General features: G+C 36.8%; 1 protein-coding gene across 5 annotated transcripts in view; it reads right to left on the bottom strand.

Annotated features, from left to right (window-relative positions):
• STAG1 (STAG1 cohesin complex component) overlaps window positions 1–22,815 on the bottom strand; it is a 401,927-nt gene that overhangs the window by 157,041 nt on the left and 222,071 nt on the right. For 4 of the 5 annotated variants that reach the window (XM_077991519.1, XM_015132094.3, XM_077991520.1 and 1 more), the window contains 2 exons: window positions 20,488–20,692; window positions 1,467–1,618 (listed from right to left, as the gene is read on the bottom strand). In XM_077991519.1, coding sequence (XP_077847645.1) covers window positions 1,467–1,618; window positions 20,488–20,692 — 357 coding nt within the window. Of the gene's footprint in view, window positions 1–1,466; window positions 1,619–17,560; window positions 17,729–20,487; window positions 20,693–22,815 lie in introns of those variants that run through there. The other variant, XM_015132097.3, reaches the window with a different exon arrangement.

The following is a 22,815-nucleotide window of genomic DNA, read 5'->3' on the forward strand; positions in this document are numbered from 1 at the left end:
TATAAGAGGCATATATTTCTGAGTCAGCAGTACTTACGAAAGCCCAGCTCTAGTACTTACTTCTATAATATTTCAAGTACGGTATGTGTGAAGGGTTAAACTACGTTCCTTAAAAATTTGTAAGTTGAAATTCTAACCCCGAGTACCTCAGAATGTGAAATTAGGAAAGAGGACTGTGGCAGATTTAATTCATTAAGATGGGGCCATACTGGAGTAGGGTAGGACCCTAATCCAATACGACTGATGTCCTAAAGAATAAATTTGGAGACGGACATACACACAGGAAGAATGTCATGCAAAGATTGGAATTATGCTGCCACCAGCCAAGCAACTACCAGACACTAGGAGAGAAGCCTGGAACACATCCTTCCTAACACCTTCCAAGAGAGGATGGCCCCGCCAACACCTTGATCTTGGAATTCTAGCCTGCAAACCTGCGAGATAATATTATTTTTTAAGTCATTCAGTTTGTGGTACTTTGTCATAGCAGCCCTATCAAACTAATACAGTATGGCTAATAATTTAATCAAAACAGTGTTGCTTTTTCTTGCCTGTTATGAACCCATTAAGTTATTATTCATACATAATTCCCTTGCAGTAATGTGATGATCTTTTTTCAAGTTATAAGATAGACTAATAGTACAGATCTAAGATTTTATGTAGTATTGGATAAATAAAAATGTTTCCTATTAAAAACCCAGTACAGGCCAGGCATGGTGGCTCACACCTGTAATCTCAGCACTTTGGGAGGCCAAGGTGGATGGATCACCTGAGGCTGGGAGTTTGAGACCAGCCTGACCAACACATGGAGAAACCCTATCTCTACTGAAAATACAAAATTAGCCAGGTGTGGTGGCGCATGCCTGTACTCCCAGCTACTTGGGAGGCTGAGGCAGGAGAATCGCTTTTGGGGAGGCGGAGGTTGCAGTGAGTCAAGATCGCACCATGGCACTCCAGCCTGGGCAAGAAGAGCGAAACACCAACTCAAAAAAAAAAAAAGTATAAAATCATTTTTAACACATATATGAAAATGTCATTGTAAAACTGAGACCAATCTTATTCACAGGAGTCACTATAAAACTGGGAAAAATCGTATTCACAGGAGTGCCTTATACATCAGCTAGTATGCAGCCTTTGATTTTTTCCTGGAAATGTAGCTTTGCTGGCTCCCAGTTCTGACTTTAGTATTTATCATACTTTTTGAGCCTATAGCCTTATAACTTTTTTGAGTTGCCTAACTCCCAGACCAACTTCTTTCAAAAACAGACATGTTCTATGATTCCTTTCTGCCATCAGACGGCACTTACATGATCACCAATGAACGCTCCAGTTTCACTTGGAAACCCTGACATCAAATAACCTAATTAAATATATGCATAAACTTTTTTACAGAGGATTTAAAAAGTACTAATGTCATATATATTCCACACATTTACAGAACATAAAATCATCAGTTGCCAACTTACCTCTTTGCGTTTCTGAAGTAGTAACTCCAACCTTTCATTGGCTCTCTTCCCAATCATTTTATTTCTCTCAGCTTCATACTGTCTCTGGGTATTATCCTGATGAATACTGAGGTTTAAGGCAACATTCACCAGAGCAGTCATGAGCTTCATGGCTATGAAATGAAGAAATATTAAAATACTTATGAATCAAAACTTTATCCATATAAGATTATAAATAAAGTCAATGGATGAAGAAATGAAACTAGTGAATTTCTGTTTTACAATCCAGGCATAATTTTAGTTTAAATAAAAGATAACTAATGTATAGAAATAAACTCATCTGCAATATAATTTTCTCTACCTCAGCTTGGCTTGTTAACACTTTCCATTTAAACACAGCCTCATCCTAACTAACAGAAGAAAGCAATTTAGTAGTATCATCTTCAACAACTCCTTTCCCCCACTCCTAAAAATACACACATTAAAGGCACACTAATCAAGCCTAAACCTCTCTTCTGATCATCAAATATGAGTATATATAAATGCATCCTTAGTACCTTTACTTAAATGTGTCAAAGGTATCTTAGATGTTTTAAATGTTTACAATCAATTTGTGATCTTTACCCCCACATATGGTCCTCTCCCTTTGTTCCTCACCTCAGAGTTGCACAACCTCCAAACCTGAAAAACATACTGATCCCACCAAACTCATAAAAGTCCATTAAAAATGTACTTTGTGAATTTCCAATTGACCTATCCTCCCCAGCCACAGTGATAATGTACTTTTAAATGTTCACTTGTATTTGTAAATCTTATTACTTTCAAATTTGTTTCACATCCTCTGACAAACTGGTATGACACACACCTCAAACTTCCGTCTTTTCATATTTGTTTTCATTACTGAGATAGTGAGAATATAGGAAATACAGGCAAAGGAACAAGAGAGTTTGTAGTGCTAAATAATTTCCCCTTTTTGTTCCTTTTAGGCTAAACATTCAGTTATTTAAAAAATTGAACTGTTCAGTGTTTTAGAATAACTGATTCATTTATCTGCAAACATACCCATATAATTAAAAGCAAGCATGCACTGTTTATAAACTTTCATTTTCTTTTTTTTTTTTTTTGAAGTGGAGTTTCGCTCTTGTTGACCAGGCTGGAGTGTAATGGCGCAATCTCGGCTCACTGCAACCTCCACCTCCCGGGTTCAAGTGGTTCTCCTGCCACAGCCTCCCGAGTAGCTGGGATTACAGGCATGCACCACCACACCCAGCTAATTATTGTATTTTTTAGTAGAGACAGGGTTTCACCATGTTGGCCAGGCTGGCCTCGAACTCTCAACCTCAGGTGATCCGCCCACCTCAGCCTCCCAAAGTGCTGGGATTACAGGCATGAGCCACCATGCCTGGCCTATTTTTTCTTAATTACATATGTAAACATATATGTTTTCTAAATACACGTATGTATGTATGTATGTATGCCGTATCTGTATTTCTATCTACATGCACACTCAATTTGTTATTCGGAAACTCTATCTACATTTTGATCAGTTCTGTGTTATTAAATAATTGCTCCTATCTTTAAACCAAAATGTAAGATAAAAAATCTGAAAAACAAATGTTTAAGTTAGTGACCATTACATGTAAAAATTAAAATGCAAAAATCCTGAAAAACAAATTTAAATTAGTGACCAGAAATGGATTTTTCAGGATTTTTGCATTAGAAATGCATTAAATCAAAATGTTTCTTTCCCTGTGAAAGTGTCTCGAACACTAAACTGAGAAATAGTCTTGTGTTTCAAAATATAAGATAGTGATTTTGAGTTTTGTGTGTTGCCAGTAGTAGTATATTGGACCACACTATGGAAGTTTAAAAGAATTTGTAAAATTAAACTGTATAAGGAAAGAGAACAGCTCAAAGACAAGAGGAATCTGGAGCATTCAAACTACTCAAGTTGATAATACTAGTTTATCAGTGTTTGTTCTGAGCATATGAAGTGACACCCAAAGGAACTTAATTTAGTATCTACCTTCAGATATCTAATGCAAAATGACTTGAAGATCCAGGAGCTGAAAAGCATTAAAATTAACACCAACCCTAGTTGCAATTCACCAGTGGAAACTGAGGCACGGCTTTTTAAAAACTTCATAGCTTTTACTTTCAGCTATATATCTTCTTGTGAACCCAGATCCCAAACTCCAAATGTCATTATTTAATGACTCTCCTTCCATCCCAGATACATAAACAGTAATCAACAAACTAAAACAGACAAGACATGTAAAAAATGATCAATATATCTTCGGAAGCATATTAGGTATAATACAGCAGTGTTTACTGAGATAAAATATTTTTAAACCTGTAAAACTGAGACTTCACTGAGTAACACATAAACAGCTATTAAAAACAAACCTTAAATTAAACGATAGACATAAAATGAAGATTATGATGTTTTAATTGAGTCCACTGAAAGACTTATCCCTGCATAGAAATGGTATTATTAAATTTTCCTGGTACTACTAACAAAACCTTTTTATAAGTTAATAATCCTGCAGGAATTCAGCCATTATAATGTGACATCAGCTTTTAAGTGGCTTCTTTTTGTCTAGCAAGGAGAAGAATACATCCTTCATTCAGCTTTCACATTTTAACTGCTGACTATAAAATGGTAAATATGTTCTAGTACAGTGATACTGAGAGTATGGTCTGCAAATAGGTGCTGACCACAACAAGTTTATTAGAAGTTCATTATAAGCAAAAAATTGAAAACATTTAGAAATTTTTATAGCAATCTGACAATTTAATGCCTGTTGATTTTAATAGCATGATACTAATACATACATATATACTATTTCCACTGCATTTTACAAAAGTACTAGGTTGTGACAGATTTGTAATTAAAAACTGGCCATTCATCATAGCTAAAGAAGCACTTATTTAAAATCCTTGTTCATTCATCTAACAATCCAGCATATACTGAGCACTGTTCTAGTATAAGGATACGTAAGTGAACAAAACAAAGTACTTGCTTTTGTGATTTTTACATTCTAGTGAGGAAAAGAAGACAATAAATGAATAGATAATATGCAAATAAAAAAAACACGTCAGTTAAGGATTAGTGCTATAAAGAAAAAGTGTGGTAAAAATTAAATTAGAGAGTGAAGGGAGTGCTATTTTAGATGGTCTTTCGGGAAGGCCTCTCTGAGGCCTTGACATTTGAGCATGAAGTGAAGGAATGGTCACATGATTCCACAGCAGAACAGCTTTCCAGGAACCGTTATAAGGTAAACTATTGGGAGGACAGTATTCACTATAGAGCATAATATTTAGTCTGGTTGGAGCACACAGGCAGTTAGAGGCAGAAGAGGATACTTAAAAGGAAGGAAGAGGCCAGATTATAAGAGTGTTACTAGGATTCAGTTAACCTATCCTCTCCTTAGGGCTCGTGAATTAAATCTAACTGCGTAAGATCTCCTAGAGAATGTGGAGTGATGTGAAATAGCCTGAATTAGACTTTAAACTGATGTGTGACCTGAGTATAGGAGAGTAAAACTGGAAGGGAGACTAAATAGGAGCAGTGAGGGAGAGCTGAAAATATTTTGCTCAAAGTTTGCAATGAGTCTTAAGTTTTTCACCTTTGGCAACTCAGTGAAATGATGCTGGGTTAGATTAAGTTGGCAGCAATAGGTAGAGAGAAAATGTTAGATATGAAGTGTATTTTGAAAATACCAGGTTGGGCGAGATGGTTCACACCTGTACTCCCAGCACTTTGGGAGGCTGAGGCGGGTGGATCACTGGAGGTCAGGAGTTGGAGACCAGCCTGGTCAACATGGTGAAACCCCGCTTCTACTAAAAATACAAAAAAAAAAAAAAAAAATTTGCCGGATGTGCTGATGCACGCCAGTAATCCCAGCTACTTGGGAGGCTGAGGCAGGAGAATCGCTTGATTAGCGATTGAGGTAGAGACTGCAGTGAGCTGAGATCGCACCACTGCACCCCAGTGTTCTAGCCTGTGAGATACAGCAAGACTCTATCTCAAAAAAAAAAAAAAAAGAAAGAAAAAGAAAAGGAAAGAAAATACCGCTGAAAGAATTTGTTAGATTACAATGAAGGAAATGAGATAAATAGAAAGGGCAAAGATAATTAGAAATATTTTTATTAGTTATGTAAGTGGAAATGTCTAGTAGATACACATTTGGAAGTCATTATCAAAGATACTGGTATTCAGAACCATAAAACTAGATGGAAATTAGAAAAAGGTGGTATTATTTGTGTGTTGTAAACAAAAGATCACCAAGATATTTGTTGATGGAAAAATACAGACAAAATAGCCTTACAGTGTGTATATGCTATCATTTGTGCAAAAGAATGTATTATTTATTTTTACGTGCCAGTCACTCTTGCAAGCTGTATAAACATACTTATTCATATACAACTCACAAATCTACGAAGGAAGTACTATCATTATTAGTCCCTTTTTACATTAAGAGAAAACTGAGGCACAGATCAGCTAAAAGACTTGATGGTTACACAGTAACTGGCAGAGATAGAATTTGACCACAGGCAGTCTTGCTCCATAGTCCCAGCTCTTAAACACCACACCCTATTGCCTCTCACTGAATGTGTATTTGCTATTATTTGCATATAACATGTTTGCAAAAACGTAAGGAACTGGCAACTTTGGTTGTCTTCAAGGAAGCTAATTTGAGGATCGGGGACAGGAGTGAAAGAGTAACATTTCACCATATAAAATTTTACTTTTTTTTTTTTTTTTTTTTTGAGACAAGGTCTTGCTCTGTCACCCAGAATAGAGCACAGTGGTGCAATCACAGCTCCCTGCAGCCTCGATCTCCCAGGCTCAAGTGATCCTCTCATCTCAGCCTCCTGAGTAGCTGGGACTACAGCTACCACCATGCCCAGCTAATTAAAAAAAAAAAATTTTTTTTTTTTTTTTTTGTAGAGATGAGGGTCCCACTATATTGCCCAGGTTGGTCTTGAACTCCTGGCCTCAAGTGATCCTCCCACATCAGCCAAAGTGTTGGGATTACAGTGATGAACCGTAACGCCTGGCATACTCTGAATTTTAAACCATGTAACTATATTATTTTCCTCTTCATCAATATTTTTAAATAAAAATAATGTCTATGAAATTGGTTTTCACTTTGTTCAATTAGGAGTGAATGCATTTAAAAAAAATGTCTGAAGATTGAGTCTCAAGATAATTCAGTATTTGCAGTTTAGCTTTCTAAAATCACCAGGACAATGTGATATTCCAGAAAACAAGTGAAGACGGTGTTCCAAAAAGAAAAAAAGGTAGCTGTGTCTTTCCAAAGGAAAAAAAGATGACAACTGGAGCAGCTCACTGATTTGGGCAATAAGAAGGTAACTGCTGACCTCAACAGGAGAGGTAGTGAAGTGGTAGAGACAGAAACCTAATAGAAGACTGAGTGGAGAGAGTGAATATAAATAATTCCAAGATTTGCTGTAAAGAAAAGGAGAAAAATGAGACTGAAGCTAGAGGGATGTGAGGAAACAAGGTACAGTGTAATGATCAGTCTTATGTGTCCAGGCATGGCTAGACTATCATAGTCAATTACTTAATCAAACACTACTTAATCAAACACTAACACAGGTATCACCTTGAAATAATTTTGTAGATATTTTGTATTATTAACATCTACAATCTCCTTTAAATAAAGGAGATTACCCTCAATAATGTGAGTGGGTCTCATGCAATCAGTTGAAAACTTGAGAAAAAACAGAGTTTTCTAGAGAGGAAATGTTTGCCTCAAGGCTGCAACATCAAGTCCTAGGCTGAGCATAATGGCTCACGTCTGTAATCCCAGAGCTTTGGGAGCCAGAGGTGAAAGGATTATCTGAGGTCAGCATTACTTGACGTCAGGAGTTCAAGACCAGCCTGGGTAACATAGCAAGACTCCATCTCTATAAAAAATTTAAAAATTACCCAATCATGGAGACTTGCCCCTGTAGTTTCAGCTACTGGGAAGGCCAAGGTGGGAGGATTACATAAACGCAGGAGTTCAAGATTGCAGTGAGCTATGACTGTGCCACTGTACTTCAGCGTGGGTGACAGCGTGAGATCCTGTCTCTAAAACAAATAAATAAGTAAATAAAATCCTGAGCTTCTAGCCTGCTCCACAGATCTCAGACTCAAGACTGCACGACTCCTGCCTGATTTCCAGCTTGTTGGACTACCCTACAAATCTCCAATTTGCAAGTTCCCACAATTGTGCTGAACCACATCAATGAAATGAAATGTGTGTGTCTGTGTGTGTGTGTGAGAGAGAGACAAAGAGAGAGACAGAGAGACAAAGAGAAAGAGACAGAGAGAGAGAGAGAGACAGAGAGAGATGCAAGAATATCTCTTAGTTCTGTTTCTCTGGGGGAACCGAGAACACAAAGGGTTCCTAAAAGATGGGAGCTGTTAAGAGTATGTTAGCAAAATAGTAACAGTTATCTAATAAAAGGGGGAAATTTTGAAGTAATGAGAGTGAGAACAACTTGAGAGACAAAGGTCTTGAGAAGGTGAAAAGGGATCAGATTCACTGCACAAATACAAGGGGATTGGCCTTACAGGCCACTGTAGTAAGAAAACGGATAGAGGATATGAGTATAACTGCAGCTAGACAGGTAGGTTTAATCCCTGAAGGATTCTCTTTCAACTATCCCGATTAAACAGGCAAGATAATCAGCTAAATGTGAAGACTAGATAGGAAATGTAGCTTTGAGGAGAAAGTATAAAACAATTTTGTTAGGATGTGGAAATAACCCTGGAGTATAATACTCTAAGGGAACTGCTAGGCAGCATTAAGGGACCACTTGGAAAAAAACGTAAAGCCCAGCCCTTATGGTATGTATTTTTCTCCAGCCATTTTCAGCTCTGGTGCAGGTATGGGACAGATGGTTATATGGGGTTTTCCTAGAGAATATGAAAGAGGAAGACAGAAACAAGGAAGTTGATGGTATGAAGGAGGATGAGATTATAATAAAGAATGATAAAATCTAAGTGGGAAAAATAAAGGCAGTGAGGACATGAAGAGTGTGAAGAACATTAAAAATATAGTGTCAAAGTATTTAAAATCACAATTAAAAAAAACAGTAGAGTGGAAACACAGAAGAAAACACTGGAACAAAAGGAGAGTTCAACAGGAAATGGGATGCCTAAAACGAAGACTGAGGACATTGACCTTTTTAATCAATAACCAACAATTCGCATTTCTGTCTTGCTAAACATAAAAATGAAAAGTAAAAAACTGCATTTATATTTAGTTACACCTATTATATCTTTGAAAACTATTATTATACACCCTGGAAATACGTCTGATATAGTGGAACAAACTAGATTTTTTAAGAGAGAGGTGATTATAGTACTTTATTTTTACAATGCTTTTTTTTTTTTTTTAAAGGGATCTTATGACAAACTACCAGTTTCCAAATGATACAGATTTAACAAATCCATTTATCTCTTAAAAAACCATTTTTCTGGAAAGCAGTGTGGCAGTTCCACAAAGACCTAAAAACAGAACTACCATTCGACCCATCAATCCCATTACTGGGTATATACCTGATATGGTTTGGCTCTGTGTCTCCACCCAAATCTTACCTTGTATTGTAATCCCCATAATCGCCCCACATGCCAAAGTGGGACCAGGTAGAGGTAACTGGGATCATGGGGGCAGTTTCCCAGATGCTGTTCTCATGATAGTGAGTTCTTTGAATTTTTTTTTACTTTTTGAGAAGGAGTCTCGTTCTGTTGCCCAGACAGGAGTGCAGTGGTGCAATTTTGGCTCACTGCAACCCCCACCTCCCAGCCTCCCTAGTAGCTGAAATTACAGCTACCCGCCACGGCCCAGCTAATTTTTGTATTTTTAGTAGAGATGGGGCTTTCACCATGTTGGCCAGGCTGGTCTCGAATGATCTGCCCTCCTTGACCTCTAAAAGTGCTAGCATTACAGGCGCGAGCCATTGCACCCAGCCAATAGTGAGTTCTCACGAGATCTGATGGGATATGTGTGTGTGTGTGTGTGTGTGTGTGTGTGTGTGTGTGTTTGAGATGGAGTCTCACTGTGTCATTAAGGCTGTGAGTGCAGTGGTGTGATCTCAGCTCACTGCAACCTCCACCCTCTGGGTTCAAGTGATTCTCCTGCCTCAGCCTCCAGAGTAGCTGGAATTACAGGTGCACACCACCATGTCCAGCTAGGTTATTTTTATTTTTTCTTTTTGAGATGGAGTCTTGCTCTATCACCCAGGCTAGAGTGCAGTGGTGCGATCTTGACTCACTGCAACCTCCACCTCCCAGGTTCAAGTGATTCTTCTGCCTCAGCCTTGTAGCTGGGATTACAGGACACACCACCACGCCTGGCTAATTTTGTATTTTTAGTAGAGATGGGTTTTATCATGTTGGCCAGGCTAGTCTCAAACTCCTGACCTGAAGTAATCTACCTGTCTCGGCCTCCCAAAGTGCTGGGATTGCAGGCATGAGCCACTGCACCTGGCCTGATACCTGATGGTTTTATACGCCTCTGGCATTTCCCCTGCTTGCACTCATTCCCATACTGCTGCCCTGTGAAGAATGTGCCTGCTTCTCCTTTGCCTTCCGCCATGATTCTAAGTTTCCTGAGGCTTCCCCAGCAATGCAGAACTGTGTGTCAATTAAATCTCTTGCCTTTATGAATTACCCAGTCTTGAGGAATTCTTTATAGCAGTATGAAAACAGACTAACACAATACTCAAAGGAATATAAATCATTCTATCATAAAGCCACATGCATGCATATGTTCACTGCAGCACTATGCATAATAGTAAAGACATGGAATCAATCTTAATGCCCAGCAATGGTAGACTGGTTAAAGAAAATGTGGTCCATATACAACATGGAAGGCTCTGCAGCCATAAAAAACAACAAGATCATGTCTTTTGCAGGGACATGGATGGAGCTGGAGGCCATTATCCTTAGCAAACTAATGCAGGAAAACCAAATACCTCATGTTTTCACTTATAAGTGGGAGCTAAATGATGAGAACACATGAACACACAGACGGAAACAACAGACAGTGGGGTCTAACAGAGGTGGGAGGTCTGGAGGAGCGAGAGTGTCAGGAAATGTAACTAATGGGTACTAGGCTTAATACCTGGGTGACAAAATAATCTGTACAAGTCCCTGTGACATGAGCTTACCTATATAACAAACCTGCACATGTACCCCTGAACGTCAAATAAAAGTTAAAAAAACACTTTTCATCCATATTCAACAAACTCAGAAAAAACATGCAATCCCTAACCACAATATAAGAATATATGAACATGGACAGCAAGAGGATGAGCAGAGACCATTAAAAATCAAAGAAAGGGTAGAAAAAGCATGACAACCATATCTCTAAGAAAAATGAGCACTGGGCGTGCAGTGGGGGGCATACCTATAATCCCAGCACTTTGGGAGGCCAAGGTGGGAGGAAGGCTTGAGCCCAGGAATTTCAACCAGACTAGGCAACACAGTAAAACCTCTTCTCTACAAAAAAAATAAATAAATAAATAATAAAAAAATAAAAAAAAAAAAAGAAAGAAAAGGAAAATTAGCCAGGTGTGGTGGCACATACCTGTAGTCCCAGCTTCAAGAGGCTAAGGCAGGAGGATTAATTTAGCCCAGGAGGTTGAGGCTGCAGTGAGTTGTAATCATGCAATTGCACCCCAGCCTGGGTGACAGAGCAAGACCCTGTCTTGAAAATAAAAATAAGCTATTTTGCTCGATAGAATCCAGACACCATCAGGTATTAGAAGTAGTAGGTTCCATAGAAGATGAAGTGTGTTATGGTCTGAAACTAGGAATATCATCTCAAAGTCTGTATAATAAGCAATTAAATCCCCAACTCTCTACTCCAAGCCAGGCAGTCAAGAAATTCCTTTATGACCATTCATTTTGGAAGTCCAGACATTTATCTTCTCAAGAAAATAAACCAGAAATCCAGAGTCATTAGACATATATGTGTGATTATGTTTGGTTTGTGTGAATGCCCTGAGTGTTTCTTCATTCTACCCAACTCCAAAAGAGCAGACAGCAGTCAAGCTTAAGTGGACTGGAAGATCCTTCTGCAGAGGCTGAACTTCTCCAGGGAAGACAATTATCACTACCAACATTTGAGGGTCTATAAAAAAATACTAACTGACCACCAGACTGCTCGATAGTGATGTCACCAATCTGGAAGCCAGAGTCAATGTCCCACCATGACAGAGGTGCACACACACACACCCCTCTGCCATTGAGCTTTTTAGTATCTCACTATCAACAATGACTACAGAGCCAAGAAACACATATTTGAGGAAAATATCCAATATGAAAGACAGTTTAAAAAGCAGAGAATAAGAAGAAGAAAGGTTAGGACTGAGAGCAGAAGAAAACCTCAGAGAAATAATTAATATCATCAAAGAAAAGGTACCTACGAAACATAGAATGTTTAAAAAAGGGAGACTTCGGCCAGGTGTTGTGGCTCACGCCTGTAATCCCAGCACTTTGGGGAGGCCGAGGCGGGCAGATCACCTGAGGTTAGGAGTTTGAGACCAACCTGGCCAAAATGGTGAAACCACATCTCTACTAAAACTACAAAAATTAGCCAGGCATGGTGATACATGCCTGTAATCTCAGCTACTCAGGAGGTTGAGGTGGGAGAATCCCTTGAACCCAGGAGGCGTAGGTCATAGTGAGCCGAGATCATGCCACCGTACTCCAGACTCCATCTCAAAAAAAAAAGAAGACTTGGAAAATAAGAAAGAACTCTTAGAAATGTAAAAGGATACTCAAAATTAAGTTTAATAAACACGAGGTAATACAACGGACAGAAAGGACAAAGAAATGGAAAATAAACATACGTAACAGTGTATCATTACAAAATTTCAGGATACCATCAAGAAATTTCATTAACAAACAAACAAACAAAAAATCGCAAAGCTTCCAAAGACAAGAAACAGGATCACAACCAGAAGTCTAAAATTAGCATTAGACTTCTCAATGGCAATGTTGGAAACTAGAAACAAATTCTTAGAAAAATAATTTTCAATTATGAAATTTATATTAGGTCAAACTATTAAGCAAGAAGCTACAACATATTTTTCAGGCATGTAAAGTCTCAAATACATATTTCCCGAATTCCCTTTTTCTCAAGAAACTATCAGAAAATATGCTACACAAAAAGGAGAGAACAAATTAAGAAGAAAACAAAAGATGATAGAGGATCTAAAAAACAAAGACAAGGCCGGGCGCGGTGGCTCAAGCCTGTAATCCCAGCACTTTGGGAGGCCGAGACGGGCAGATCACGACGTCAGGAGATCGAGACCATCTGGCTAACACGGTGAAACCCCGTCTCTACTAAAAAATACAAAAAACTAGCCGGGCGAAGTGGTGGGCGCCTGTAGTCCCAGCTACTTGGGAGGCTGAGGCAGGAGAATGGCGTGAACCCGGGAGGTGGAGCTTGCAGTGAGCTGAGATCCGGCCACTGCACTCCAGCCTGGGCGACAGAGCATGACTCCGTCTCAAAAATAAAAAAAATAAAAAAAATAACAACAAGTTATGGTATAGTCATAAGATGGGACCATTATAGAGAATTTTTATTTTTGTACTTTTCTCTTTTTCTGAATTCTCTATAAGTAGTATATGTAATTTTATATATACTGAAAATATTCTAGTGTACAATACGAAAATTAAAAATATGTTCAAAAATTTTTCAAGTTAACTGCCCTCTTTATAACCAAACCAAATAAGCTTTGCTGTTCTCTATATTAAAATCACAAGGATATGAAGAGACACTTCTCAAAGAACACATTTACGCAGCCAACAGACACAGGAAAAAATGCTCATCATCACCGGCCATCAGAGAAATGCAAATCAAAACCACAATAAGATACCATCTCACACCAGTTAGAATGGCGAGCATTAAAAAGTCAGGAAACAACAGATGCTAGAGAGGGGGTGTAGAGACATAGGAACGCTTTTACACTGCTGGTAGGAGTGTAAACTAGTTCAACCATTGTGGAAGACAGTGTGGCGATTCCTCAAGGATCTACAACTAGAAACACCATTTGACCCAGCCATCCCATTACTGGGTATATACCCAAAGGATTATAAATCATGTTACTATAAAGACACACGCACACATATGTTTATTGTGGCACCATTCACAATAGTAAAGACTTGGAACCAACCCAAATGTCCATCAAAAATAGGCTGGATTAAGAAAATGTGGCACATATAAACCATGGAATACTCTGCAGTCATAAAAAAGGATGAATTCATGTCCTTTGCAGGGACATGGATGCAGCTGGAAACCATCATTCTGAGCAAACTACCACAAGGAGAGAAAACCAAACACCGCATGTTCTCACTCATAGGTGGGAACTGAACAATGAGAACACTTGGACACAGGGCGGGGAACGTCACACCCCCAGGGCCTGTCGTGGGGTCAGGGGCAGGGGGAGGGATAGCATTAGGAGAAATATCTAATGTAAATGACGAGTTAACGGGTGCAGCAAACCAACATGGCACATGTATACCTATGTAACAAACCTGCACGTTGTACACACGTACTCTAGAACTTAAAGTACAATTTAAAAAGTATAATTTAAAAAAATCACAACATTGGGCTAGGCATGGTTGCTCAAGTCTGTAATCCCAACACTTTGAGAGGCTGAGGTGGGCGGATTGCCAGAGGTCAGGAGATCGAGACTAGCCTGGTTAACATGATGAAACCCCATCTCTCCTAAAAATACAAAAATTAGCTGGGTGTGATAGCGCATGCCTGTGGTCCCAGCTACTCAGGAGGCTTAGGGAAGAGAATCGCTTGAATCAGGAGAGGGAGGTTGCAGTGAGTTGAGATTGTGCAACTGCACTCCAGCCTGGGCAACACAGCAAGACTCCATCTCGAAAACAACAATAACAACAAAAAACAACATTAGACAACTACTGAGTGACTGATGTATGTTACATATTTAACATAAATTATTTCATCTATATGACTCAGGAAACAAAAGATAAATTATTTCATTTAAGCTTCCCAATACTACTGTGAGAAAGGACTATTAGTACCTATGCTATAGAGATGAAAGGCAAAGGAGTTACATAATTTGTCCAAAGTCACCAAGTTAATAAATTCAAGATACGTAATGCTTATAAAGTAATTTTAAAAATCCTTGTTTCTTTATAAAAACTGGCTGCCAAAAGAAAGCTAATTTTCAGAACCAATGATAGAATGTAAAAGAGAATAATCTAAGAAAAATGACAGTTCTTTAGTTAGAAAATTTCAAAAGTTATTCTAGACCTAAATATACAGATTCAAAAAAGTAAACACCTTTTAAAGTTATACTTTATTTTATGGGTACAACTACATGATACAGTGGTATTTACAGATTTGGCCAACTATTGGGCATTAATCCCATGAGAACATCAGAGGTCTATTGTATACAAACCCTAGAAAATTGAACAAAGGTTTTATATCTGGAGGAGAGGTGAAAACCACAACGGTGAAAAAGTAAAGACAAAGTAAAAGTACAAAGCAATGAAAAGGTCAAACTCTAGAAGAATTTTGAAAAATGAATATAAAAAATGTAAATACAAAAAGAGCAATTATTTATACTACATGGTCTATTCTTTGATAATACCAGATTGCCCTAAAATTTTCACATCTTAACCACAGAAACCAGAAATAATCTGTGTGGTTAAAAATTATAAAATAATTATTGAATTTAATAAACAGAATATGGGTCCTGAGAGCCAAAGATAAGTAAAATGAAAATGCAGGATGGGTGTGGTAGTAATCCCAGCACTTTCAGAGGCCGTGGTATGCAAACTGCTTGAGTTCAGGAGTTCGAGACCGTGAACAACATGGCGAAATCCCAACTCTACAAAAACTACAAAAAAATTAGCCGAGTGTGGTGGTATGCACCTGTGGTCCCAGCTACTCGGGATGCTGAGGTGGAAGGATTGCTTGAGCCTGGGAAGTGGGGTTTGCAGTGAAATAAAACGATGCCACTGCACTGCAGCCTGGGCAACAGAGTGAGAATCAGAAAATAAACATGCATTACAAAAAGGAAAAGAAAAGAAAATGCAAGCTGTTCGTTTTCTTAACAGTGGTTCTTGAAAGTTTATCTACTGCCGGGCGCGGTGGCTCACGCCTGTAATCCCAGCACTTTGGGAGGCTGAGGCGGGCGGATCACAAGGTCAGGAGATCGAGACCACGGTGAAACCCCGTCTCTACTAAAAATACAAAAAATTAGCCGGGCGCGGTTGTGGGCGCCTGTAGTCCCAGCTACTCGGGAGGCTGAGGCAGGAGAATGGCTGAACCCGGGAGGCGGAGCTTGCAGTGAGCCGAGATCGCGCCACTGCACTCCAGCCTGGGCGACAGAGCGAGACTCCGTCTCAAAAAAAAAAAAAAAAAAAAAAAAAAAAGAAAGTTTATCTACTAGTTTATTTCTGATTTCCCCCATGTCTGCCATGTCTTATTACTTTTTATTAAAACAGAATAAGCAAATCAATAAATTCTGAGTAAAACCATAAATGAAGGGAAATATTGGTAAATACTATTATCCTTTTTTGTTATTAAAGAATAATAGAATAATAGCAGCAGCTTACTAAATGCCAAGCATTGTCCCAAGCGCTCCTAATCTCTTCTTTCCCACTTTGCAAATAAAGAGAGTAAGACCAGCTATGTTAATGACTTGTCCAAGGTTATCCAACTAGTAAAAGGCAGAGACAAATATGAATTCAGACAGTCACTCCAGAACCCATTCTATCAACCACAGTATTACATGGTTTCAGCAACTGAAAGCCAAATAAAAAGACTTCAATTTTCTGAGGCAAAATTATTTTCAGCCTCTGATTATAAATTAAAGCAATTTCATATGTCATTTCTTTCCTCAGAGGAAAAGTCGGAGATGGTGACTCTGTAAGAAATGTTAATCAATAATGAACCATGTCACTATAAAATCAACCATAAGGTATAAAGAAATGTTTATCCCTCAGGAGTCTGAGAGTGACTTATTGATAAGCACTGATGAAGACTGGCCTCGTGATGATCTTGACCACATTTTCTAATTTTTTCCCAAATTCATTTTAGGAGGGAAAAAAGAGAATAGAATCAATCATCATGTCATCATTAATACAAATTTTGTATTTTAACTCCCCTTTGTTCAAATTAGAATTTTCTCTTTAGAAGTCAGAGGTAGCCAGCATTAATTTATAACATCACAGAAAATTATGTGAGAAAGTAACAAAAAATTAAAACATTAACCAACATTACTCATCCTGAATGTTGTCCTCTAACAAAAATTTGAAGTCAACAAGTTGTAAAGTATTGGTGTACATTTTAAAAGCAAATGCCTAAAAATAAACATAATCCTGAAAAGCAATTGAGAGTAAAATTATCTTCATAATACCAAACAACAAAGTGGTAAAACAAAGAAAATCTTATCTATTTTTGACCTTAAAAAGAAAATATTCCCTCAAAAAATAAAAATGTCATCAAATTTGAAAAAAAAAGTTCCCAGTCTCAGACTGTAAATCCACCAAAATAATTATGACACAATGCTTCTTACGTAAATTAAATCCACAAACTGTACTACTATGTCCAACTGAGATAGCTATTTCAAATAAAAATAAGGGCACTTAGTTCTAAAGATCAATAGTTAATAAAAACTATACTTTAATGTAAAGCTTCTTTATTAAAATGGGTCAAATAACTAGGACAGTATGTTTGAAAATTCCAACGAAGGGATAAAAGAAAATATAAAATTTAATTGTTAACAGTCTCTTTCAATTTAATGGTAAAATGTATTCTAAAAAGAGAGTTTACCTCCAATGGAAAAATAAGAATATACTTATGCATGTGGAATAAACAGACATAAAGAACTACATAATGATAAAAAACTTTTAATAAAAATGTAGTGAAAGTATACAATTAAATGCAATGCATAAACACTGACAATAGGGACACATATTTAATTCATAACAAGAAAATGGGGTATTTGGAAAACAGATTAAAAATACTACTGATAAGACCACTCTGATGACTTATGAAGCTCTGGAACTCATCACATCTGTACCCTACAAAATAACTAACCTGATGGTCTCTCTTCTCAGCTAAGATATAAGCAATGTCAAGGAGCATTTTATTCCAAAGCCGATAATCATATCTGGCCATAACTGCCTTGTAACTGTCCATGCACATAGTCTTTGAAGCAGAGGATTAAATGTTCCTGCCCATTTTATCTAGTCCCCAAGACTTGTCCTGCAAAGTGAATAAAAATGATTATCTTTTAATCTATTCCTCGTACATATACCATTAAAAATAAGAAGAGGGCACAGATGAGAACAAAATGTCCTTGAAAAGATAGATAACTGTTGTCCAGCCTGGAATTAAGTTCTCAGCAAGCCCTCTGTGCTTTGTTGAAGGGTAGGTGACTGCTATGTCTCACATTTTATACAAATGAGCCTTGGAAGATATGACCATTAATTAGTGTAGACACATGGGAATTACAGTAATACTTTAAAGTAAATTGAGAGAACTGAAAAGTCAGTTTTATCCTTTGAAAATTTGGTATAAACATATGTTGTTTGCTTTTCGATATCTGATTTTGAAAAATAATTTCAAATTTAAATAGGCTACATGATGATATTAATATAAAAAAAACACAGCTGAAAACAAAATCACATTCATGAAGTAGTTTTAAAAGTTATGATGAACACAGGTGGACTGTGGAAAAGAGACACAGAAAGGCAATGGGGGGAAGCAGGAGACACTCAATTCAAAAGGAATAGGAAGAAAGCCATAATGAAAATATATTTAAACATATATAAGATTAGCAGATGGAGATAACCAAAGGGATAAGTATAGAGAAAACAATACAATGAAAGTTACTAAAAATGAACAAATGAAAAGGAGAACTGAAATGGACCATCATAAAGGCAGTAAAATACAGTAATACTGCATTTACATGGCAGTGAAGGACAAATGCAAATGACTTAAAGTACATTGTTCACAAAATAATGTTTTAAGAGTCAAAATATTGTGCATATTTCTATAATACAGCACTCCTCTTAGGTTCTTAAATGGCATACAATTAATCTTTTAAACAGAATGCACACAAGTTTCTAGATTAAAGAAAGGTAGCTTGCCCCTACAGAGAAGCCAAAGATTGTGCTCTATCTGGAGATCTGTAAACTAATTTTTGTGTCTTCTTATTTTAAACGGTCATTTCACAATACTATCAGCCCTCAATTAACTTGTTGCTTCTCCTCTCTTGGCCTTGGGAAACCCAGATAATAACTTCTGTATCAAAGTAAATTCGTTAATTTTTATGACAGCAAAATTGGTTATTTACAAGCAATTTCTACTTTAAGTTTTTTTTTTTTTTTTTTTTTTTTCCCAAACTGCTGAATTTCCTATGCATGTGACAACCAGGTAAATGGGCATTACTGTGCACAGAAAGAAGAAAGTAAGATAAAAAGGAATAGAAAACAGAAAGAAAAGAAAAAAAGCAAGGACCAAATGCAGAGGATACTATTAAAGGCTGTGGAATTAGAAAAAATATATATAACATTATATAACTGTTTGAATAATAAACAGTATTTTTACAGTAACTTTTTAAGAAGATACTCTCAAAACACAGTATAAACTGTATCTGATGTATGTTCTACATAGGTATTTTTCAACAAATTATATTTTTAATATTTTGAAAACAGATAAAATTGGGTAAAATATCTCCTTCTCTTCCTAATAATGAGAAGAGAATACTCTCAGAAAAAACAAACTGTGCTTCATGTTTATTTGGTTGGGACTGTAACCAACAGAATAATAAACACTAATATTAGTTAATATGAATTAACTGAGTAAGGGAAAAATGAGAATTGGGAAAAAAGAATGTAAAAACATACAGATGACTCCAATTATTATCTTATTGGCTTTGGGCAACAGGTTAAGCCAAAAAAAAAAAAAAAAATTTTAAAGCAGACATCTGCAATGTGTAGTTCCCAAATCACCAGCATCAACATTGCCTAGGAACTTCTTGCCCAGCAATCTGTTTCAACAAGCTCTGTAGGTGATTCTGGTGTGTGCTAAAGTTTGAAGAACAGTGCTTTAAATAAATTAGATAAACGAGAAATTACATGCAAAATAAAATGTAATTATTGAGTCTAAATCTAGTTTGTCATGATAATAAGTAAGATGAATACAGGCAAAGTTACTGCTACTAAAAAAGATGTACTTTGGGATTATTTAAACATACAATTATGAACACTCAACGAGTATACACACACACTCCATTATGAATGAAAAAAAATAGTCATTTTAGGTAGGCACAGTTAAAGCAGTGAAGGAAAAATAGAACTGCTAAAATAAGAAAATTACCTCGTTACTGAAAGTCAAGAAAAAAATGAATATAGTTGGTTGACAAGTTGTCATGATACTTCTAAAATAAAGCAAAAGTGAAAACTAATCTGTTAGTTCTTCAAATTATCTACAGCCTACCTTAAGCACTGATTTTAAATACGTTAATATTTGAGTATGTTTAAGTTATTATAGCACTAGGAATAGAAGAATGTTTGTTGCCCTAATGGATGGAATTGTTTCAAATATATAAACAAGTATTTACCCACTTATCTATAATAATAATGAGCAATAAAACAATGTAATTATGTAATTTAAAAAACAGAATAAATTTGGAATTTCAACTATTATTACTTGGGTTTTCCAAAGAATTTGGCCTAGTGGTCTCTTAAAATTTCTTCAGTTATAAATAAGGATGTACATTAGTAACTAAACATTCAGACAGCCATTTGATGACACTGGCCAGAAAATTTCAATTTTCATTCTTGAGGTTATCAAATGCCAGTTATCAAAACAGGCATAAATTTTAACAAAAACTATTCAAATGAAAGTTTTATTCTAATTAAAGTTTTAATTAAATCTTATTCTCATTAAGTTTTTAATCAGAATAAAACATATTCAACAAAACTAAATGAAAAGGAAATAAAATGTTGATTACTTACCAGCCAGGGTACTTGTATGCCTAAAAGCTCTGACCTGGGAGTCTGACAAACCCGTCAAAAGGGAGATTACTGTGTCCATCATATACTCATCATAAATTATGCTATACTGACACTGTCGAATCAGGACTCCAATAAATTCACAAAAGTTTGAACGAAATTTTTTCCACTGAGGTCCAGGCATGGTAAGAGGATAATCACCACTGTCCTAAAAAAGAGAAAAGGAACATATTAAGCATGTCATATTATAGCAGTTTGATCAAAGCTTTTTTTTCCCTTCCTACCTACATAGGAATCCTTTTTTGCAAAGTCATTATAGAAAGAAATAGGTGACTTTCATAGTACATTTGATTGCTTTATCTTTATTTGGTTTTGATCTGCCACAACTAAGTAATTCTTAAAGTACTCAAAATTACTATTTTAGAAACAGCATCCACTTTATCATTCTAAACCTTCCATTGAAAATAATAGTCTGGTTTGTTGTATTTGGATCTTAGCTGAGATAATTTGAAATAGTAAAAAAAAATTTTCGAAGTTTAGACTAGAAAGGATAATTGCCATTTGAATTTTGATCAAAGTAATAATGATACCTGCGTCATATCACATCTTTCAAGGTTTTAAATTGAATTTTTAAGAAGTGATAATTTCAAAAGTATAAGCATTTCACTGGGAAGTCCAAAAATGATCTTATACATCCTAAACTCCAACCAAATTTCTTCAAATTTTACTATGAACTTGATTTTAATTTCACTTCATACACTGGACTAATTAACTTTTCTAAGAAAACAATCTGAGTTTTTGATATCACCAGGTTGTGTCATCTTGTTTAAAATACAAAACTTAGAGTACAACCCAATTGGCTAAAGGTTTCCCTCTCTATCCTAAGACACTTTAGTACAGAAATGGAATTTAACAAGGCAGAGAATAAGGAATTCTGTGAACATGGTTGCCTGAATATTCTCAATGTGTAGCTTTTTGTCTTTTTTAGAACAAAGTGCTGCTAGGCAAATTTGTTTGTAAGTGAGGCCTTGAGCTCTGCTGGAGTCATAGGGAAGAGCACCAGTGTGATATATGGAATAGCAGATCCCAAGAACAGGTAACAAAAAGCAGACACTAGAAGAGACTGGACTCAGAGTCAAAACCCCAAAAGAAAGTTAATGTTGGTGTTAGATGAGTGGTAGGGAGCACTCCATGACTGGGAGTGTGAGTATAGATTGGAGAAGTTACATAGACTAGAAAGCGAAGATGCTTCCTAAAGGTATCTCAGCAGCCTACCTGCTGCTTTTATATCACAAAACCCCACCATAGTAGAGTTCCTCTTGTTTTATACCAACTGAGAATCAGCCATTTTGTGATCCACAACAACTGAACCTGGCCCTAAGGGAAGCTACAAAGAAAATAAACTACCTAAACAGGCCCAACATCAAGCAAGGCAGGGAAGGCAGAATAATCAGCACTTCGGAAAACCTGAAAAAGCAACATACTTCAAAAGATTCAAATGTAGTACAACAAACAAACAAAACCCCTAAGGAACTAAAATATTTGATTTCTTAATTAAACAATTCAGTTCATGAATTGAAGAGAAGAATAATTGACAGGAGATACATGAGTAGCCTGGAAAATATGTAAGAAATATCTGAGGGAAAAAAATGTAATTTGCTAGATGAGTCTTCTGGAAAAGCCTTTTAAAATGAATGACATAGGATATTATGATCTCTTTATTCCTTTGTTCCTGCTTTTCACTCATCTGAAATGCATACATGATGTGGGATGTTCAGTCATCTTGCAACCATGAAGGGACCAGTATGAGGATAAAGAATGGTTGAAGAGAAAAATAGGAGAAGTCTAGGTCCTTGATGTCTACTCCCACATTTACTCTACATGACAAACTCCTTTGAGTTTTAAGCCACTATTGGTCAGCTTTTCTGTTACTCAGAGACAAATGCATTCCTACTGATGGAGAATAATTATGAGCAGTGAAGATAGATGAATTATTTAGTAAATGATTCTGGTACAACTGGTGGTCACTAGTGAAGCCTAGCCTAGGAGAGAGAGAGACCCTGTCTCAAAAACAAACACAAACAAACAAGCAAACAAACAAAAAAACACAAAAAACTATATTCCACAGGACTCAACCAGGTACCAGGTACTCACAACAAAGCCTGGGGACAGGGCAGAAAAACCAAGAACACCTTTCTTGTTAATGCAGGTCTACAGGGGGTAATCCTGAACTTCTCGGGGTAAAGGCAAAATGTCTGGTTCACTTCTCTAGACCCTTCTCTTCTATAAAGTAGCCTCAATCTGGTGGGAAGAGGATTAAGAAATGGAGTC

Source organism: Macaca mulatta, chromosome 2 (assembly GCF_049350105.2).
Source record: "Macaca mulatta isolate MMU2019108-1 chromosome 2, T2T-MMU8v2.0, whole genome shotgun sequence".
Taxonomy (NCBI): Eukaryota; Metazoa; Chordata; class Mammalia; order Primates; family Cercopithecidae; genus Macaca; species Macaca mulatta.